At 32.8% G+C, this 21,671-nt stretch overlaps 2 protein-coding genes across 2 annotated transcripts in view; one reads left to right on the top strand and one right to left on the bottom strand.

Moving 5' to 3' along the window:
• Positions 1 to 14,713, top strand: part of LOC143921617 (rho guanine nucleotide exchange factor 17-like) — a 55,216-nt gene extending 40,503 nt beyond the window's left edge. Inside the window, exons 4-19 of the mRNA XM_077444970.1 lie at positions 4,145 to 4,327; positions 6,391 to 6,619; positions 6,696 to 7,011; positions 7,096 to 7,187; positions 7,516 to 7,738; positions 7,815 to 7,906; positions 8,488 to 8,621; positions 8,696 to 8,865; positions 9,397 to 9,489; positions 10,006 to 10,232; positions 10,300 to 10,468; positions 10,545 to 10,612; positions 10,697 to 10,830; positions 11,648 to 11,828; positions 11,911 to 12,066; positions 12,139 to 14,713. Of these exons, the coding sequence (XP_077301096.1) occupies positions 4,145 to 4,327; positions 6,391 to 6,619; positions 6,696 to 7,011; positions 7,096 to 7,187; positions 7,516 to 7,738; positions 7,815 to 7,906; positions 8,488 to 8,621; positions 8,696 to 8,865; positions 9,397 to 9,489; positions 10,006 to 10,232; positions 10,300 to 10,468; positions 10,545 to 10,612; positions 10,697 to 10,830; positions 11,648 to 11,828; positions 11,911 to 12,066; positions 12,139 to 12,431 (2,760 nt within the window). The 3' untranslated portion in view covers positions 12,432 to 14,713. The remainder of the gene's footprint in view (positions 1 to 4,144; positions 4,328 to 6,390; positions 6,620 to 6,695; positions 7,012 to 7,095; positions 7,188 to 7,515; positions 7,739 to 7,814; positions 7,907 to 8,487; positions 8,622 to 8,695; positions 8,866 to 9,396; positions 9,490 to 10,005; positions 10,233 to 10,299; positions 10,469 to 10,544; positions 10,613 to 10,696; positions 10,831 to 11,647; positions 11,829 to 11,910; positions 12,067 to 12,138) is intronic.
• Positions 14,714 to 19,683: 4,970 nt separating this feature from the next.
• The window catches only part of trh (PAS domain-containing protein trachealess), a 236,811-nt gene continuing 234,823 nt past the window's right edge, over positions 19,684 to 21,671 (bottom strand). Inside the window, exons 11-12 of the mRNA XM_077444969.1 lie at positions 20,904 to 21,051; positions 19,684 to 20,824 (exon numbers count right to left, since the gene is read on the bottom strand). Of these exons, the coding sequence (XP_077301095.1) occupies positions 19,684 to 20,824; positions 20,904 to 21,051 (1,289 nt within the window). The remainder of the gene's footprint in view (positions 20,825 to 20,903; positions 21,052 to 21,671) is intronic.

The raw sequence follows: 21,671 nt of genomic DNA, 5'->3' as shown, positions 1-21,671 counted from the left end.
ATTTCACTATCTGTGCTCATTCTACTCACCGAAATGTTTATTTATTTATTTATGTCGGTTACTTTTTTAAGAAAAACACCGAAAGACCGGCCACCATAGTTTTCCCGTTTATTTGAAATCCTAAATATGTACATATGTAGACGCAGGGGTATGCGGTGCATGCAGGCCCTTGGGGTTGTGAAGGCCCCCAAGAGGATCTCCAAATATTATTATATTATACATATATGTGTATTTTAAAAACTTTGTATTCATGTATAAAAAAATCCCAAAATTCGAAAAACCACGCTGTGAGTCGTAAACTCCGAGCTGTTTTATTGTTTCTTGTGATATGGATTCGGATATACTCATGTAGAATAAATTCAATCGGTCAATCCACACTTAGTGAACTTGCAATATTAACTATTGAACATGAAGAAGCTCCGCAATAGTCTTTATAAGATGTAATTGCAGAATTTGTAAACTTAAAGACAATTTTTTAAAAAAAAAAAAACAGGGCTTTGTAGCTTTTGCATGCGAGCCAAATTTTTCTAGTTACGCCACTGCGTCGTATCAAGGGAATATTAAATAAAACATCGATTTTAAACAAGTTGGAGTTAAGTTGGATCAAAATTTACTGACTACGGAATTAAAAATCACTAAAAATTGAGATGTAATTTATTGAATTATTGGTAATGAAATAAGTATAAATAAAAAGTAAGTACATGTGTATGAATTTCATGCACAAACAAATAGAGACCGAGGAAACAGTGGCTTTGGACAGAATACATCAAAATATGTGCAATTCAACGATTTTATTTATAATGTGATTTAAATTCATAATTTTTTAAAGAAATGATTAAATTTAAATTTATTAGTCTATTTATTTTAATAAAATTAGGGACTCTAGTTGCCGCATACCATAATACTATTAATTCAAAAAATAATAAAAATGGAGTCAGTTGATTTTTTAGTAGTTTACGATTCCGAATCCAACTCCACTTGGAATCCTCAGACTCTAGAACCCTAGTTTTTATGTCGTTTTTTTAATTTTATTAATCGGTTTGACAGAAACATCAAAACAAATCGTGACATTTGTATCGGTCTTTTCAGAAAATCGGCATTTTATTCATATTCCCATCATTATTTTGAATATATAAAATTTACTGAAAGCTTCCTTAAATATCTATCTCAATTTTAAAAATAAAAAATCCCCAAAAAATAAGCGAATTATATGAAATATAACTAACCAAAATAATCAAAATGATATATTTTGACGTAAACTATGACATTGCGTCTATTGGGCATATTTTATATGTATTTTATACAATTCACACACACACATGTATATTTTCGGCATCTTTTGTGTTTCAAATAATGAATGATAAGTAGATATCCAAGAGAGCTCTTAGGTTTATGTTTTTAAAATAGTGATAATATCGAAACTATCATAAAAAATATATAGAAAAATATAAGATTCTTCGAAATTTTTGTCGAGATAAATCGATTGGTTAGAGTGCACAGGACATTTTTCAAAATCGATGATTTTATTTTTCATTCCCATGATACGACGCAAGTTTTCCACTCATTTTCATCGTGGGAAATCCAAAATTCGCATTTTTCTCTCCAATCTAATATTCATATGTACATACATACATACATATATGTATAATGGACTTGCAAAAGTTTGAACCACATGTCGAGTTGGAATAAATGCATTGAAAAGCATTGCGAAATTCATTCATCCAAACAACTAAAATGTGAATCTGTAAACGTGTGCCATCTGCATATTGCATAGGGTTAAGCGGGTCAAGGTGTGCAGTGGCGCGCAGAGTAGCAGCGCTCAGGCGCCACTGCCCCAGGCGGCGGCGCCCATTCAGCGGCATCGGGACGCCCTGACTCACCACAAACACAGAAATAATCCCCCTCTCCTCCCCAGACCCCCTCTCGTATTCGTAGTGCGCGTGCGCTCCTCTCCTCTCCTCTAAGCACACATGTAAATCCGTCAAATTAGCGCGCGCCGGCGCATCCATCTTCATATCGTCACGGTGACTCCGGCCGAGGCGTCGTCGCACCAATTTCGACATTCTTGAACCGTGGAATTTCGTAGCACTTATTCAAAATGATGAAAATATCATCAACACCATCGCTTCGCATCGCGTCGTCGTCTTCGTGTAAGATTGGCCGTAATATATTTAACGGACTGGGCGAATTTGTTCGTTGGGAAATGTTGACACCTCTTTACAACATTTATATGTTTTGTTATACGATTAGGCTAAACTTATAGGAACAAGTAATAAAGGAAGTACATACATACATATATATTGTATGTTAAGTTGTTTTTTTTTTAGAGATTTCAAATTGGCAACATTTTTCCAGCGACAGCCAATTTGACAGATGACAAATAATTTGTGCTCAATTTGGTTTGACATTTTATCATAAATAAATAACGTTTAAAAATTGTGCAAATTTATTTAGAAAATCGTAGTTCAGTTCTCGATACTGACTGTACATTTTACGGTCGTGAATTGGAATCCAAGATCGTGTGATTCAATACCATTGGATTATTTTCTGTGGGGATATGTGAAGTCGCTAGTCTACGCTGATATACCAGAAACGAAAGATGGCTTGGAAGCCTACGCCGCGTTATTGCCGATATACGAAAATAGTCGAAAATTAGACTTCCAGATTACGCTTTATTCGAACCTGCCCATACGCCCGATATTATATTTAAACATAAATAGCATAAAATTATCTTCCAATCAAGCCATTGCCATGTTTTGTGTGTGTTTTATTTATTTTTAAAGTTATGTACCTCTAAAAACATCACCCTATAAATAAAATCAATTTATACAATAACATTTTTTCTTGCTAAAATATTCAACGCTAATATTATTAAATGTCCATTGATTAGGAACTAATAATAAAAATCAATATTATCGTTCCTTTTTTTCTTTAAAAATAATTTTAATTTTATAAATTAAATAAGTGACCATTTTTTCATTCATGCCCTAATTATCATCCGATCCTTATTCACGATGACCGTTTTAAGTATTATAGTCAATTATCAGTTAAAAAAGCATTATCCATTTGAAAACGAAATCATATTACTATAATATGAATGGACGCATTTTTTTAGAATTCTATTATATTTGTATTTTTTATATATATTTTTTTTATCTTCTACTTTAACATTGTCTGTATTATAATTTTTCATAGTACTTTAATAAAATATGAAAAAAGTAATTAATTAATAATATAATATATTCGGTTTTGCCGCCTTTCCCAAGTATTCTTAAATAAATACTTATTACAAGGAATAAATCATTTCCATGATTGCCATAAAAAAAAAATTTACTCGTGAGAAATAAACGAGGAGAGACGAAATCGTCAACAGATTATCTTCAATTTATATAAACAAGTTTGCAAAAGGGATTAAATCGAACTTGTGAATGTCGTAAAAAGAGGGAAAAAAACTCCCGTCTAACCAGTCGAGCGAATTAAGTGGATATACTTCAAAGTGAAGCTTATCAGCATTTTAGACTTGATGAAGATGTCACGGACAAGAATCGGAAGGAGATTTTACATTAATGAGACAACTATATCCAGCTTCTATGTACACGTCTCAGATGGTTTTTTCCCATCACTCTAGTTGTCAACTTTTTATTTAATATACAACATATAAAATCAATCTCAGATATTCTCAAAGATATTTCCAATCATTGCAATATTACAATCAGATAACATTATCATGTATATTTTTTTAATTGAATTGCATAATTCGACCGCGAAAATGAAGTTGCGCAACGGTACGCGTAAAATAAACTGGCAGTTCAAGTAAAATGGCGGGTAATGACGATGACGAGTTATATATGAGCACGCTCGCATTATACAATGCTCGAAAACTGTTTGGAATCGAGCCAGTTTTCTTTTCGGAATTTTCACACGACGCACGATGACTTTTCCCGCCGATTTTCCTCTCTTTATCTACATCTCGACTAACTCTGCGTTCGACCCGTGATTCATCGCTTACCTGCCGGACACCTGTCCACCGCGGATATTTTCGGTGATAAATGAAACTTCCGAGAATACCTGTCTACCCATCTGCATGTGTGTGCTCTACCTTTGCATTTTTGTGTGTGTTTTAAACGTTCGTTTTTCGTTTCAGAAATATTTACATCCTTTGAAGAGTCCGGAGAATGTGGGGCTCGTTGACTCGGCGCTCGTCGACGAGATATTTTATCAAGTGCCTGCAATTTTAGCACTTCACGAGGTGTTTCTCGATGAGCTCAGAAAGCGGCTGGAATCATGGGACGTCAAGCAGAAAGTCGGAGACGTTTTCCTCAATGTGGTATGAATGGATTTCATATTGAAAACTTATACAAAGTCTGCCAGACAAAATACATCACAATATACCATTGATGTATAATACACATAGATAGGCCCTGACGTGTGATTTTGGTCGGAGATCTTGTCTTCACTAACTGAGGGGTGCGGGGGTTTTAACTAGCGGGGAAGTTGGGTTTTTTTCCCTACGACGCAGCGGTACCTACCTACCTACTAAGAGAAACTGTGCATGCGCCATGTATTTTGCATGCGCCAAAAGGGAGACCAGTATAACACGTGAGGGCGGATCTAGTGTATTATACATCAATGTAATATACCGAAAGTGAAAAGCCCGAAAAAGCAAATATCGGAAGGCAAAGATCGAAAATCGAAAGATCTTAAGTCGAAAGATAAAAAAAAGGGTGCATGGTAAACGGTACTATGTATATATATAATATATATGAGTGGCATGCGGTGAAATTATCTCTCTTTTTGTTGTCATACAGCCTTGTTTAATGTGCGCGCGCAGTTTCGGGAGGAAAAGCCAGTTCCTCTTGTTCCTGTTGTATCCTGCTCGCGCAAATTAAGTGATGTACGACGGGGGGAGAGAGACTTTTACCGCATCCCACTGATATATATACTAACCGTTTTTCATATGTATGCATGAACGAACGTAAACGAACATTTTCAACTTTTTAATATTCGGTGCGGTGAAGGTCACCCCAATATACATATGTTTTCAAACTTTACTAATCATAAATGATGCCTATATACATATGTGCATCCATATATACATTGCATCTTTATGTCAAAAATGAAGATTGATCTTCGGCTTTGGCTTCGGAACTGGCTTTTCCTCCCGAAACCTGCGCGCGCACATTCAACAAGGCTGTATGACAAAAAGAGAGATAATTTCACCGCATGCCACTCATATATATTATATATACGTAGTACCGTTTACCATGCACCCTTTTTTTTTATCTTTCAACTTAAGATCTTTCGATTTTCGATCTTTGCCTTCCGATATTTGCTTTATCGGAATGAACAATTTACTAACATAGAAATACCAAAAATTTCAGTCGACTTTTATTAAATATTTATATAATACTATTACATATGTACATATATTATTTATAATAATTTGGTCTTGGTTTTTAATTGAGTATGTACTTTTTTTATGAATCAGCGAAATCTTATGTTAAAAACAGCCCTGAGCAACAAAAAAAAAGTACCGGAGCGGAGATTAATCAATCTTTATTAAGTTTGACTCACTGGATTCAAATATGACAATGATTTTTTATTGGCTTTCTTTCACTTAAAAAATCGGCTATTTTTTTTATTTTATTAAAAATATAGTATTGCTGTACAAAAAATGAGTATCGGAATCTATATATTTATTAAAATATATTTTTTTGACGTTTAAAATTCGCTAGATAATTAATTATACGTATTTTAAAGCAATTAAAAATCACAATCAATTGAAAAAAAAAATCTGACTATCGATTCCAATATTTATGTACTTTTGGCACAGCAATACTAGATTTTGAATTAAAGACAGCAAAAAACAAAAATCTGTAAAAATTTCACACTTTTAAACGCTTATATCTCTTAAACAGGAGTAGGTCAATAAAAATTACTGACATATTGAAAATTCAGTGGGTCACACTTAGTAAAGACTGATTAGTCTCCGCTCCGGTAAGTAAAAATCGAGACTTTTGGTAGCACAGTGTAATTAGAAAATCCACCATATGATCATTTATTTTTAAAATTTATAGGAGAAGGTTAATATTTTCTTAAATATATATCTTAATTTGCAGTTAAATGATTTAAATAAAGACAAAATATTACACACATGAATTGCTACTATGTATACCACAATCTAAATATCGTATTTATGTATATTCATATCAATCTCAATCTACATAAGTACAAACATATTCAGAACCGTTTATATCTACAATAACAACTATTTTTATTATAATTTTAATTTAAGCATTCAAACAGAATAAAAAAATGTACAATGTTTACTATTCTTTATGTTAAATGGTTACTTGAAACTAAATTTTCTTAAATTGAATTGTTTTGTAGTTCACCAAACCATCTGTCATGGAAACGTACACAGCATTTATCAACAATTGGAAGAAGGCGAAGGAGACTATCAAAGCTACATCGGCATCCAGACCAGCCTTCGCCAGATTCCTGGAAGCGATGGCCAGGGAACACAAAGGCAAATTGTCTTTGGACAATTTGCTAATAAAACCTGTACAGAAATTTCCAAGATATGAGCTGCTTATACAAAGATTGATTAAGCATACCGGTAATACATTATAATATTTAATTTATATGCAGCATATTGCCAGAAGTCCTGATATAACATAAATTTACTATTGTAGAACCATCACATCCGGACCATCAACTGTTGATAAACGCCCAAAAGGAAATACATGAACTTCTAGTCAGAATAAATTGTACAGAGCGTGAAAGTTTGGAGCTAGAACAGCAACAGCAGACACTCAGGGAGCTGGAATCCCTGGTGGAAGGTTTGGCGAATTTAGTTTCCACCGACAGATCATTCCTAAGACACGATACGGTCAGTATGCCGTCTGGACAAGGGGGGACCAAAGAACGGGCACTGTTTCTATTTTCTGATCTCCTCCTGATCACTAGTATTAAGAGGAGGACCGGGACCATTAGGAAACCGTCTGCTGCGTAAGTATTATGATACATAATATAAACATTTATATTAATATTTCTAAAGTATTGGTTGTTGAATTTGTGCATTTGAAATTTCAGAGCATGTCCGGGGAGCTTAGCAAGTACGTTAGATGCAAATAAGTACAAACTTTTAATGAGGATACCTTTAGACGAGGTAGAAATTTTAAAAGGTAATATTCCAACTATAAATTTATTTCATATCAAAGTTAGAATGTTTAATCTTTAACTTTTTAATTCTTGTTTAATAATATTTTAATATATATTATACATACATAAGTTGTAAATTTTCTACTGACAACTGAAAGATACGTATTGTAATTATCATTTATTTCTGTAGTGTTCTAAGTTAGAACTTCTGACTTTATACAAATATAGCACAGATATATAAACAATAAAATTTTTAACTAAAATACAGATTTTATATAAAAAATATGGTTTATTGGAATCATAATTATTTATTATATATGTATTAAATGAAATTTGTCTATAACGTTTCAGCCAAAGATGAAAATTTGCGACGGATAATGCGTGAAATGGAAACGTTAACGGAGGACGTGAACATACTGACGCAAATAGCCGACTTAGCGGCAGCTCTACACTGCGGCAAAACAGCTCTGGAAGATATGGTCCGTGAGATGCTGTCCAATTTATCGAGACAGTTATCGGAAAGGCAAGGCAGTGACGCACAACTATCTTGCATGGACCTTGCCGTGAACACTACGTAATGCACCGACCGGTTCAATATCTCATACAAATTATTTGAATAAACTCTCAAATATGTTACGTTTGAATTTCAGAAACGGCCTAGAAAATCTATCATTCATATTTTCAAAACCGGAAAAGCGCACTAGTTGGGAGGAAATCTTCAACGAAGCCAAACAAAAAATAGGTACAACTTCATTGACGATGCATTTGACATTACAAATCTTTTAACCGTTTGCCCGCGGCCGTCTTCTATGGATTCTTTGTGCGACAAGTCTGTAGCGCGGCTGTCTTCCATAGAATTTCTGAACTTTGCACGGGATTTTGAGCCTTATATGTGCCTATTTCAACTGTTTTAAGGTTCAAAATTGGTTGAATATATTACTGAGAGTTGAATGCCATCTATTCAATTTGCTTAAAATTCATATATACCAGTCAAAATTAGTTTTTTGCGGAACCATACTGAAACCTCGTTTATGTGACGTCATGTCTGTTGAACAATGGTGACGATACGTCTCAATTGTATGAAGAATGATTATTTGACAATTAAGCCAAAACTACGAGATATATTATGTATTTTATTGTTTAGAATAATACTTTATGTGCTAATTAACATATCTGGTTACTTGAGTAAATATTAAAATCTGTATTTAAGGTCGAAATTCGATTGCCAAATTCGCGAAAAAGGTGCCGCTTATAGGGCTTGTTCGCTATATTTATTGCCGCGGGCAAAGGGTTAATATATATATTTGAATTTATCAATTTCAGCCCTTTCCGATGATAAGAGACCAGCTCCTGAGTTTGTAAGTTCAGTGCCGATAAGAAAGACTAGAGCTGGACTTCAGTTCACATGTGCTGCTCCGACGCTAGCGATTGGTCCAAATTTCATTAGAGATGTTTGGGTGAGTTGTTTGTACCTGGATCTTTAGGCGAAGTACTGGTGATTGTGTTTGTAATGTCGCTTTATCTATTTCAGGTGTGCAACAGTGACGGTTACGTAGGACAGGTGTGCGTTTTGACGTTGCATCCGGAGCCACAGGTTACGTCATGCAACGGAGTGTGTAATGCTAGAATATTATGTGTGGCATGTGTGCCCCCACCTTTGCAGACCAAAGCGTCGTGTGGTAGCGAAGTTTCGTTAACGGGGTGATTATGTTTTGGATTATTATATTACAATTACAATGTTGAATGATGTATGTACTCCAATTTTGGTAAACATACTTATTTTATCTCCTGGGTACATTCCAGAACTAATTTTCCTCTCTTACAATACAAATGTGAGACTAAAGTTCTTTGTTAATCACTTCTTCGTTCCTTTTTTTTTTGTCTTTATCATTTGGATTGGGGCAGCAGGCTGTTGACAATCGTCTTCTATTTGAAATATTTGATTAATATTAGTCATTAACCAATCTTTCAAATCTTAGTTATGATTTTATTATGTTATGAAAAAAAATGTACAAAGTATTTTAGTTAAATTTCGTTAATTAATATTCATTCTAACGAATTCGATTACATATTTAAAAAATGAATATAAATTTGATACCATATAATGTCAGAATATTTTTAATTATATAGGTATTATGTTTTAATTTAATAAGAATTTATCCAAATTTGATGCTGTATTTGATGTGAAGTTATATTTGAAAGCGTATTTAAATTAATTTTGTTTCTTTGCAGACTGAATAGGCAAAATTTTTCCAATAACAAGACTGCTATAAGTATATCTATTCAAGACACTGATGAAGGAAGTCAAAATATTAGATTAGAAAGGTAATTTGTTAATTTGTATATGCGATGCTCTTGAAATATAGTTTAATTTAGGTTAATTTTCATTATAATGATTGAATAAAATGTATTTTACTATATATAAATGTAAGCTGCGCTGAACTATTTGAGTGGTTGTGGAGCAACGCCCGTGGTTGATTTTATCACTTAATATTAGATAAATATGGTCGAACACAGATGTTTTATATACATTTATTTGTGTTATGATTGTGTGACTGGCCACAGTGACGCGTTAGAGTAGTTTGTAATGTCACTGTGACTAATATGTTAAAATAAAAAATAAACAAACATCGGAATATATGTATTAACATTTTACACTGAGAATCAATGGCGTTAGTGTCGATTTATGTATGTATTTTGTCATTCATGATGTATTTTGAAAATGGAAGTATTTAATTTCAAAGTTTACCATTTCTCTAAATATATTTTCGATCTGTATTTTTATTGTAAAAGCAATTACAACCTTGTTTTTTTTTTACTTAAGAGCTATTTATATTTCAGTTCATCGTCGAGTGAAGAAGATGACGAGGGTTCTTTGGGTGATAGTAATACAAATGAAAATAATAATTCCAAAAATTCCGGTCAAACTAGCGTTAATTCTCAAAACCAAGCAAACACAGCCATTAGTCAAAACAACAGTGCCAATAATCAGAACATATCCGTGATTCCCGTTATGAAATCTAGCTCAAATCCCAACGTCGACAAAACAGCCATGGGAATCAATTCCGGTATGTCTAAAAGAAATGAAATCTATTGCAACATCTTTGGTGTGTATTAAATTGAACGATTTCTCAGCTGCAGCATCTCCAAAACAATCTATCGACGAGTCGAACAACTGCAATCAACCGACAATGTGGCTCGGCACCGAAGACGGATGTATCCACGTGTATAATTGCTCCGACAATATACGTATCAAAAAGAACAAAGTCAAAATACAACACGGCTCTTCTGTTCACTGTATAGTGTGAGTATTAATCACATAAATATCAAAACAACATATTTATATTGCAATGTACTTTGAAAATTTGCTTCATTTTCAGATACGTTGAAAATAAAGTGTTCGTTTCTCTCGCCAATGGAGATATCATCGTATACACTCGAGAGAATGGTAAATGTGTTTTTTGTCTCACACTAAAACAAATCCATATTAGAATAGATAATTATTTACATTAATTATGTTTTCATTAAATAGGAAGTTGGAATGAGCATACCAGTTTGAATGTCGGCACCGTATCATGTCCAGTTACAAAACTTATGTTGTCCGGGGGAAAATTGTGGTGTGCACAACATACCAACATCAAAATCATCAATCCTAACACTGTACAGGTAATTTCAATGATTTTGCTTAGGAATTGATCTATCATTATATATGTATAATGTCATCTAAATGTCAAACCTTCTTCGATACATTCTGTAATTATAATAAAAACCGTTTTTCTAATGTCAACTTATACACCTACAAGTTTATATATTTATTTATTTATTTAAAGTTTGGACCATTGTAGCATTACAGGAATTCCTAATGCGCCACAATGGTCAAAAATATAACATAAAATAAAAGAAACAAAATAATAACCAAAGAAATTAGACATAACAAAAACGAAACATATATGTATATACACAAACAACTAATAATAATAATAATAATAATTACAAATCATAAAAAACAACAAAGAAGGGTATGTATTATAAAAGAAAAGAGAGAAAGAAAAATAAATATAAACATATGTTTATACATAGACAATAATACATGTATACATAATCATAAAAAAAAACAATAGCAATTATAGTAATTAAAGAACTTTATAGTAATTAAAATTAAAATAATAAAAAATACAAATACAGGAATGTCATGCTCCTGCAGCCTGTTCCAATAAATAAGAACAAGCTACAGATACAAAACATCCCTGCGAGGCCCAAATGGAAGAGAGTAGATTAAGATACCACTCATAAATCACATTCAAATTAAGAAAGTAATGATGAGCGCAGGTTACCAGATAAATATGTTAAAATAATATATATAAATATGCAATAAATATTATGCACATATGTATAATTTCATCGTAACTCATTAATTCATTTCAGAAAGCATATATAACTAATAGTAACCGTAGTAACCATGAAGCTTATTTTTTACTTTCAGGTTGAAGATACATTCTCGGTGAGCTGTGATGCATCAAAACCAATAAGTCACATGGCAATATCTGGACTGGGAGTGTGGGTGGCACTCCATAATACAGCATTTTTGAAATGCTATCATGCAAACACCAAGGAGATGCTCACAGAGTTGAACATAGCACCAGCTGTTACGAAGATGCTTGCCGGTCATTACTTTTACACTAATTTTACATATGTATATTTGATTGAACCAACCGAAATAATTTTGTGATTTAATTACATACATAGGTTGTGATGATATCATAAGACAGCATAAAGCTGCTTGTTTGCGAGTCACATCTTTGATGGCGTGTAGGGAACTGTTGTGGGTCGGAACGAGTGCTGGTGTGTTATTGACGGCACCAGCTTCACCACCTCGACCTCCAGCTCCACCAACGCTATGCGGTACTATAATAAACACAGCAAATATGTAATTCATCTTAAAAGCATTGCATATTGATACGATTGTTTTTGTAGGCATTCCACAAGGGCACACTGGTCATGTGAGATTCTTGACAGTCGTCGAGGCGACTTCGATTCCAGGAGCTGCCGCTTCCAATTTGAATGTCGCGAATAATCAAAAGCCGTCAGTCTTGAGACGCTCCATCCATTCCCCGAACAAATCAAAGAATACGACCGAATCCTCGACGTCCGGTCAGTTGCTGGTGATATCCGGTGGTGACGGCTACGAGGATTTCAGAAGCTCGGGAGTATCTGAAGTCGCCGGGAGAGAAGATTCCACAAATCACCTTTTACTTTGGAGAGTTTGAATGGTATACCAAATAGATACGCGGTGTGAATTTTATAGTCTATTGTGTATTTAACAAGAAAATGTTTTCTATCATTTCCATTATTATTTTGTTGACTTGTCTTTTAGGTAAAGAAAATGTGTATAGTTAATTTAATTAACCCGGATATGTGCAAGATTTAAATGAATCATCTATCAAATCTATCGTAAAATCAACTGCAGAAGATATTGCTAAAATAAAGAAATTATTATCTATATTGTTATATTGTATTAAAAAGGCTTGCTACCTTTGATTTTAGTGCTCTGAAGATTAGCTGAAATTGACATCTGTACAGCTTCACTACTTTTATCACTATTAATTTAAGTACTTGCAAGTATGAGCATATCTTCTTATTTCCAGTGTGTTAATTTTATTTATTTAATATGATTTATTTTAAGTCATAATCATAAATGATTTTAGTCTATGGTTTAAATACAAACATATCTGGGTTAATTTAAAGTAATTGTGTAAAACATATTGAATATTTAGATAATTGTTGCATTGTATATGTAATTATAAAGAGAGATGGTAGTTAAAAATGAACTATTTTGCTCATTCAAAAGTGAGATGTTAGTATGTGCCAAACTTACTCGTTGGATGACAAAAAAAATAAAAAGAAATTTAAATGAAATCTTTAGACAATTGTATTTAAAAGAAGTTAATAGTAATAAATGTGTAAGTATTCACCGTTTAATGTCAATGTTTGTCCAATATCAATATTATAATATAGCTCCTTTTAGATTTCCTCAAAAGTCATATCTGTTTCAAAATTTTAGATGTATTATAATAAACTTAGAATTAAATTGGATTTTCGTTGAATAGATTTTTTTTTGATAATGAGGACGGTGCTACAAACATACATACCATCAATAGGGATCTGAAAAGTCTGATTCAATTAGAAGTTTGCTTAATAAATCATTGACCAATTCAAGGTGTAAAAGTTTCTCAAATAATTCAAAGTTTGTGTCAATTTTTGGAGAATCGTCTGTCTTGAATTGATTCAGTTTTGTTGACAGATTTGTACGAATGAAGCTCACTTGTCATAATGACTAAAAATTGGCTTTAATTATCCGGAATGATTTATTCAAATTTATTTACGCACATTTCGCCTAATTTAGACGATCGAATTATGATCTGACTGCCATCGTCAAGATTGGTATACGCCGGCATAACTAACACCTCTTAACGTATTTGCTATCGAAGGTAACTTCGGCGTATCTTTAGTATTTCAAATATGACAGTATTAAGTGTTTGTTTACTAGCTTAAACTTACTGTTAACTTTATTTACATTTTAGTTGATTTTTAAAGGCACTGATTGTTTATTTATTGAGAATTGATTTATTTTTATTTTCTATTTTATTGTTTATATAGGCTTCTGGCTAGGTTGTGAAGAGAAGAGCATTTTAAAATTATCGTTATCGAGTGTATCGGAAAGTAAAAGGGTAAAAATAATACGTTACGGATTAGTTTTACATTTTTTTTACTTTGAAAAGTTTACACAGTGCCAATTACTTCCGTCTAATAAAGCACATTATTTTTTTAATGGAATAATTTCAAAAAATCTGTGGGGGTGAGGTTACATTCAAATGCAGGATGATCACAAAAACGTCCCCTCGGAGCTGCCACCGCACTTCTATCAATTATTAGTAAAATATGTAATTTCCCTGTAATTATATTATATGTATTTATAGACATTTAATATAGACGTTAAATTTAAGGAAAGAATCTATCTGAACGTAATTAATTATATTTTAGTAAAATTAATTGAAAAGATATGTGTGATAATAGGATTATGATTAATGAATATATTTGTAAAAATTAAATATATCATATGTATACAATTTTACTTATATGATAATTTTTTATGTATAAACTTCACTGTTAATAAAAATGAGAGCTTTATTTTAACGATAGGTTTCAAAGTGTACGTACATTTATGCGAGACACAATTTAATAAGTATTTTGTGAAATATTCCATAAATGTTTTACAATTTAGAAAAAATATGTACTTAAATGTTTTTATTATTATTATTGTTTTGTCATCACGTTTATTTTGTATAGAGATGAGAGCTAGAGAAATGTTTTATCCAAAAAACAACCATCCGTCAGTGAGTATTCGATACTTTAATTTGATTTTGTACGTCCTGTGAAGGTTCTCGGGCACCATCGCTCTTTCGCGCGTACAATCAACTTTATTTTATCGTTCGTTTCTGGTTAAAATGTATTTCTGTATTTATTTTTTTTAATAAACATAATGTAATTAAGATTCAATGCACGTGTATCTCAATTGTTATCCCAACTTTTCTCCTTATATGTACATACATGGGTCTATCTGACGAGCCCGAATTAGTTCTTACCATGGGCGCCCGCACGGGGGGGCACTTGCCCCCCCCCTGGATTGATTGAAAATAGTCAAATAATAGTCGCAGTACTCTGCCATACTGGAACCAGTTACTCAATCTGTTCAAGTTGATCTTCCGGAAGTCCAACTGCAAGTTCAAAACCTGCTCAGTGTAGTAAAACTTCACCGAGGTGATTCCGATAACTATTTCAGGGATATTTTTGAGAAAAAACAGTACAACTCGCACAGAAAGTGGATATTGAACTGATTATCCCAAGACAGTGTGGAAGACAAAAGCATCGAAGTAATCCGGGAACCATAAGTGTTGAAGAGTACTTCAGACAAACAGTTTACATTCCATACTTAGATTCTCTAATTAGCTCAATGGAGAGTCGATTTTGTGAAGCCAACAGTGCACAGTTTAACTTAGTGTTGCTACATCCTTCAACAGTTTAAGGATATAATGTCTACTATTAATCAGGTATACCACATTGATAATTTTGAAACTGAAGCCTTGAGTTGGTTTGATTTTTAGAAAACGCGAGAATATAAAAGTAGTCAAGATTTCATCGACTTGTTACCTTTTACAACGTTTTATCCGAGTGTCAGGTATGCCGTACTAGTTTTGTTAACATTACCAGCAACAACATGTACGGTGGAGCGATCGTTCAGCACATTACGTCGTGTAAAAACATGGCTTAGATCTACAAGGTCAGATGAACGTCTGTCTGGATTGTGCATGTTAAGCGTACACAGACACAAAGTGAACTGCAACAAAAAATACTTTATGGACAAAATTGTCGATATGTTTGGTAGCGATAACAGACGACTTCAATTCTTGTTTAAAGAATAAATTTTATTTTAAATTTATGTTGTAATATTTTTTGTAATATACATATATTATTTTGTTGCTACAGTATGCCCTTCATTACTACAGTGTCCTGTCCGTTCGTTCACCATACAAATACGCTACAGTAAATTAAAACTACATTAAAACATTACTAAAAATATTTTGCCTCCCCCAGTTCGAAAATTGATTAATTAATTCGAAAAATATTTTCCATTCTCCTAGGAGTACACGTATAGGAAAGAGATGGATACGATAACGAGAAAAATACTATGTGTAGTATTTTTATATATTTATATCGCTCTATCGCACACATGTAATCGGATATACTCTTCGCACGCATTTCGCGAGCTCAAATCGGTTATTTATCTCTTCTACCATTCTGCGATCCGGATATATTCACAACGAATTTCGAATGTTGAAATTCAATACTACGCACAGTTTAAATACTACACATAGTATTTTTCTCGTTATCGTATCCATCTCTTTCCTTTACGTGTACTCCTAGGAGAATGGAAAATATTTTTCGAATTAATTAATTAATTTTCGAACTGGGGGGGGGGGGGGTATGAGGTGGGATTAGTTGACTCCACCCATGATAAAGCCCCTGACCAAGCCTTTTTCGGGCATTTAACAATCGGCAACCCAGATTAAACATAACATCAGTTAGATGATAAGGAATTTGTAGGTGGATGAAGTTTGCATAATATGTTATAAATAGAATGGAATAGGTTTACAGATGCTTTCATCTCAGATGGTTGAAATGCAAGTGGTATAATAATGAACCAGGAATATTGCTAAAAAATGAAACACATTTAATTTTTGAATATCAATTTTAATATTTCATTATTTTGTGGATTCATCTTGTCATTCTAATTCTTAACAAAATAACATTTTATTAAAAAAAAAAAACAACAAAACTTATAATTTTGAAATATATATATGTTTATATAAAAAAAATAATGTAACCATTGAAATAATCGAACACAATAGGTGAACAAATATAATAATAATAATTCATATCAATATTTATAATAATAAAAGTTGAAAATTTACATTTTTTAAATTTAACAACTTATTGCACAATAAGTTTTAATTTTTTTTTGTGTTTGAAAATAATCTCTTAATTATTGTAATAAATTTACACGCACAATTACAACGACACAATGGCGTGCGAATAAAAATTCAATAATTTACTGGAAAATCGAAGTAGATTAAAAAAATTTAAATGGATTCTCACATACATAGCTTAAAGATAGATCCCCCTTACAAAAGTGTGACAATTAGATTGCATAATTCATTCGTAACCTAAATTCCTTCCCATAATATAAACAAATGAATTTTCAGTTCATCGACCATTGCATTGTTTGTTTTAAAAAAACGATAACCAAAATTTTGGCTGACCAAAAAATCAACGTGTGCAAAAACACACTAAAATATTGCAGATTTTTAAAATCAATTTCATAAAAACAAAACTCACCAATTATAATATACATATATATATAATAAAAATAAAAAAACACACTGGAAGTCATATTTGAATCACATAAATATTCACGGTATAGTTTCACTAGTCACGCGAGTGTGAATATTTACATCAAAGCTTCATCGAACTGGTCAAACCAAATAGAAATTATAATATATAAATATTCTATTCAGATCTACAGGCTAAAATTAATTTAAATATCTTACAGTGAAAGCTTTACACTTAACGACATATTTCTAGCCTAACCTTGTTGTAACGCGACAGTTTTTTTAAAGATACATCTATTATATGGAAATTGGCATCATCCGTTATTTTTATTATATTTATCATAATAACTATGCTTTTTTTATATTTACACTGATTATGATTGTTTTTGTATGAATGCATTATTAGTTTTAATTAATTACTATGCATATATAAATTAATTTAACCGCTAGAACTTTTATAGTAATACTGCAACCGAAATGCCCATGACAAAATTTTACACTAATAATTCCTATAAAATATATTCATATTTTAATTCATTTTATTTATATATACAGGAAGAGTCTGCGCTCTCTTTATATTATAATATTTCTATGGTTAATATTCAACGGTAAAAGTTCCGAGACGATGAATGAGAATACATATTGTTCGCATTCATTAAAACCTTGTCATTTAAACATTGAATATTTCCCCCAATACAATTGAATAATTATTTTGTACATAATCGTAATACATCATTGAATATGTTATACATATTAAAAAATAAAAAAAAATATCGATTGAGAAAATTTTTCATCTAGCATTATAATATATATGTAGTATAATACAATATCAGATTCAAATGATCACAATTTCATTATAAAATTAGCTCTTACATACATTAAAATACAATTATGGAATGTGTATGTATGGAATATTATCGTATAATAGTAATCTATTAGGAATCACAAATTATGAATCGCGGTGTCGTGAAATCGCATTACGTCGATTCCGCTGACTCTAAAATGTATAATATGTAATTAATTCTAGAATTTGAAATCGCTATTGGCACATTTTAAAAATAGTCGGTGTTGTAGTTAAATGTTTAATCTTTATTCTGTCGACGAACGATTTTAGAGTAATTACGTGTCACGGCAACAACGAAATCCGTCTGGGGAATTTCAATAGAAAAATAAAAAATAAAACCGTATATACATATGTATGTTTGTATGTACGCTTATAAAAAAATCTCAAATAGGTTTGTTTTTATTACACACTGAACAAATAGAACAACACGTAAGTAGTAAGTAGTATTCGCCAACATACAAAGCTATACGATTTGATTTAATTTTTGATACATTCTTACAACCTAATTTATTTATCGTATTAGAGAGCGAAATTCATGTTTTGTTTCAACGAAGAGAGCAACTCAAATAAATAAAAACAACACTTTCTATGTTTAGTCAAAATTTTAACGGGCTCGGAGAGTCTTACAATAAGAAATATTGTGGAATTGGTTCCCAAGGGATTAAGAAACATATAGTGACTGAACTGGATTACAGAATACTACTTGTTCAAGATATGGAGAGATATACATCATCCAGCTGTAAAAGTTTTTGATCGTTTATGATGATACGTTGTATTCAAATGAAACGTATACAATTTCAGGTACTTTTCTGAATTGAGAATACTTCACACACCACTAAATACTGTATTGATAGATTGTAAGTATTATATTATGACAAGTTCAAGGACTCCTAACCCAACCTAACTACGATTGTTCTATTTGAAAAACCTGAAAAAGTATTAGGTTAAGGTTTGGAGTTTGAAATACAATGATTTCTAATCTTCAGATATATTTCAATATACCAGTATTCTCATATGTAAGAAACTAGTAAGATATTGGATGTCACTTTGAATTAAAATAACAAGTTGATTTGACTCAAATATATTATATTTAATACTTTTTCCTCTTTATTTATATGGAAAATAATTAAATTTGTAGAATCAAAACCGAATATTTGAAAGTATTGATTTTTTAATTTTTTTTTTTGCTGATTGAAGACCAAAAATATGGAGGGTAGTTGGTGATAAGTGTGACCTTTTCAGATGAGTACCAAGCTTCATTTATTACTGTACCAGTCATTCATTTTAACAAACTTTTCACACAATGACTTTGCAAGTTGAAAATATTAACAATCGAAAATAAATGCAAAATATACATTTAACTATGAAATATGAATTATATTGTTTTAGAATACACTTAATTTTGGTATACATACAAAATTGTCTTTCGGTAAATTTGACTTAATACACAATGAGTTGGAAAACTTATAATACATACATTATTATTTAAAAAATGTACGTTTCCACTAGGTTTTTTAAAAGGAGTATTTTTTTTTGTTTAAATTGAATTTAAGTCTAAGGAATCATCGATTTTTATTTTTTATGTATATATATATATGTATATAAATAAATATTTAACAATTAATTATTGACAATTTATACGTTACCATTCGTAACAAGGTAACGTGCGATGATCTAAAACCACAAACTATTTTATTTGCGCTATACAAAAATATTTTCTACGCGAGACTATGACGTCGTGGAGTACCAGTTGGACGAAGGTGGGGCAGCTTTGGCTGTTGGATGGTACAAGTGAAAACCTGAACCGCTAGGATAGAACTGAGATTGTTCTAATGGAGCGGCGTACTCCAGAGCCGAATAAACTTGTGGCTTCAGGGGCAGGGGTTGGGCTGGCGACTCTCCCGTCGGTAAGTAACCGTGTCTTAGAGCCTCGGAATACTGTCCTTCGAAGCCCGGATGCTGCTGTTGCTTGTCTCGAGGAGAAACTGAACCCGGTGGAGTCATCGCTGAATGGTAATCCATAGAATAAGCTGGTCCTCCGTAGGTTGAAACTAAATTTTGAAATGAATCAGCATTCTTTTGAGCATGGAGGGCTATAAATTGATCTCCATATGCTGAACCTTCACTGCCCGGAGGGGTAGGGAGAGGTCCTGCTGGATGGGGATGGGCATGAGGGTGTGAATGTGATGGTTGTCCGTGTCCTGCAGCTCTTATGACACTTTCTCGACTAGCATATAACTGTCTGAGTAGTGCTGAAGCTGGAAGACCAGGTGCTCCTAGCTGGTGATGAGCACCTATCCACTGTATCGTTGATTTGTGCTGTTGTTGCTTCAGCAAAGTGTCTGTTGAAAAATCAGTCGGCTGATGAGCAGCTGGTGAACCAGTTTTGTTTGCACCTAAAACTGATGTGGGTAGATGTTTAGACATGGCGTTTTCTAAATCTTTGACTGATGTTGTATCGGTGATTATCTCTTCTGGGGGTGCTGGTGCTATTTGAGGACTCGCCGGAGCTGTGGGGGGTGGGGGAGATATGGAAGATCTGCAAGAAAGTTCTGTGTTTTCTGGAGATTGATCTGTTTCTTCATCTTGTTGGAGAGCTTTGCGCTTTCTCGCCCTTCTGGTTGATTGAGCTGGAGCTGCCGGTTGGGGTGGTGGAGCTGGTGGTGCTGGTTGGGGTGGAGGTGGAGGTGGAGCGGGGTCTGGACCTGCGGGACGAGTTCGAGGTGATGCTGGACGTCCTCCAGGTCTATCTGGACCACCGTCGGGTGAGCCTTCACCCGGATCTCCCCCACTTTCTTCCCTTTTGACACCTTGGACACCTTCCTCCAATTGGCAACAATCCATAATAAGATTTGCATATTCTCTACCACTGAAATAAATAAAAATAAACATGAATTGAAATGTAAAATATCATAAAATAAACATAAAGTATTGTAAATTTAGTATACCTAATGACATAGTTGACACATATGATATTTTGTTCCTCGGCATTCTTGTTGGAGCAAACCACAGTGGCGCAAGTCTGAAGCCATGTATAGCCACCTGACTTATTCATCAGTCTGTAGTAGTGAGTCAACACTTGACCCTTATTAATCACTGTGTACAAGAAAAAAATAATCTTATTATATAAGTACGACTTGTTAATTTGCCGCATTTCATACAAAACGTATAGAATGCGGCAGAAAAGCAAGCAAATGAAAATATTGATTTTTTTAAACTTTTTCAAATCAAAATAGCTTTATACTAACTATAGTAGAAAACAAACATTTACATTTTGTATCCACAATGAATATCTATGACTTTGTATATACAAATATTCCAAAATATACTTTTAAGAACACCGATTATTCAATTTAAATATGTAGCTGAAATCTGAAGGTTTTTCTATATGCATAGGTTTTATCTTGCCCTTAATTGAAGATGAGTCTCCACACGTGTTAGATTACTAGGTGGTGACCTGAGGCTTGCGGCCCTGGCAAGGAATGTGTGCCAGCGACAAAATCTACTGGATTCCACGAGGATTTCCATTATTCTTCGACAGTCGCCGGCGACCAGTGTGATGTAATCGTATCCACGCCTTGGCATGCATACAAAATGATCGGTCAGTTTTCTTTTATTCGCGAGTCTGAGCCCATTTAAACTGTAAATTAATCCATTACTATACCTACCTACCGCACTGGCACGAAAGCGCGCCCATTTTGTAATGTGAAAGTCCG

Source organism: Arctopsyche grandis, chromosome 13, assembly GCF_051622035.1.
Source record: "Arctopsyche grandis isolate Sample6627 chromosome 13, ASM5162203v2, whole genome shotgun sequence".
NCBI lineage: Eukaryota > Metazoa > Arthropoda > Insecta > Trichoptera > Hydropsychidae > Arctopsyche > Arctopsyche grandis.
The sequence above is the reverse complement of the archived record's forward strand: the minus strand, read 5'-3'. Positions and strand labels throughout refer to the sequence as shown.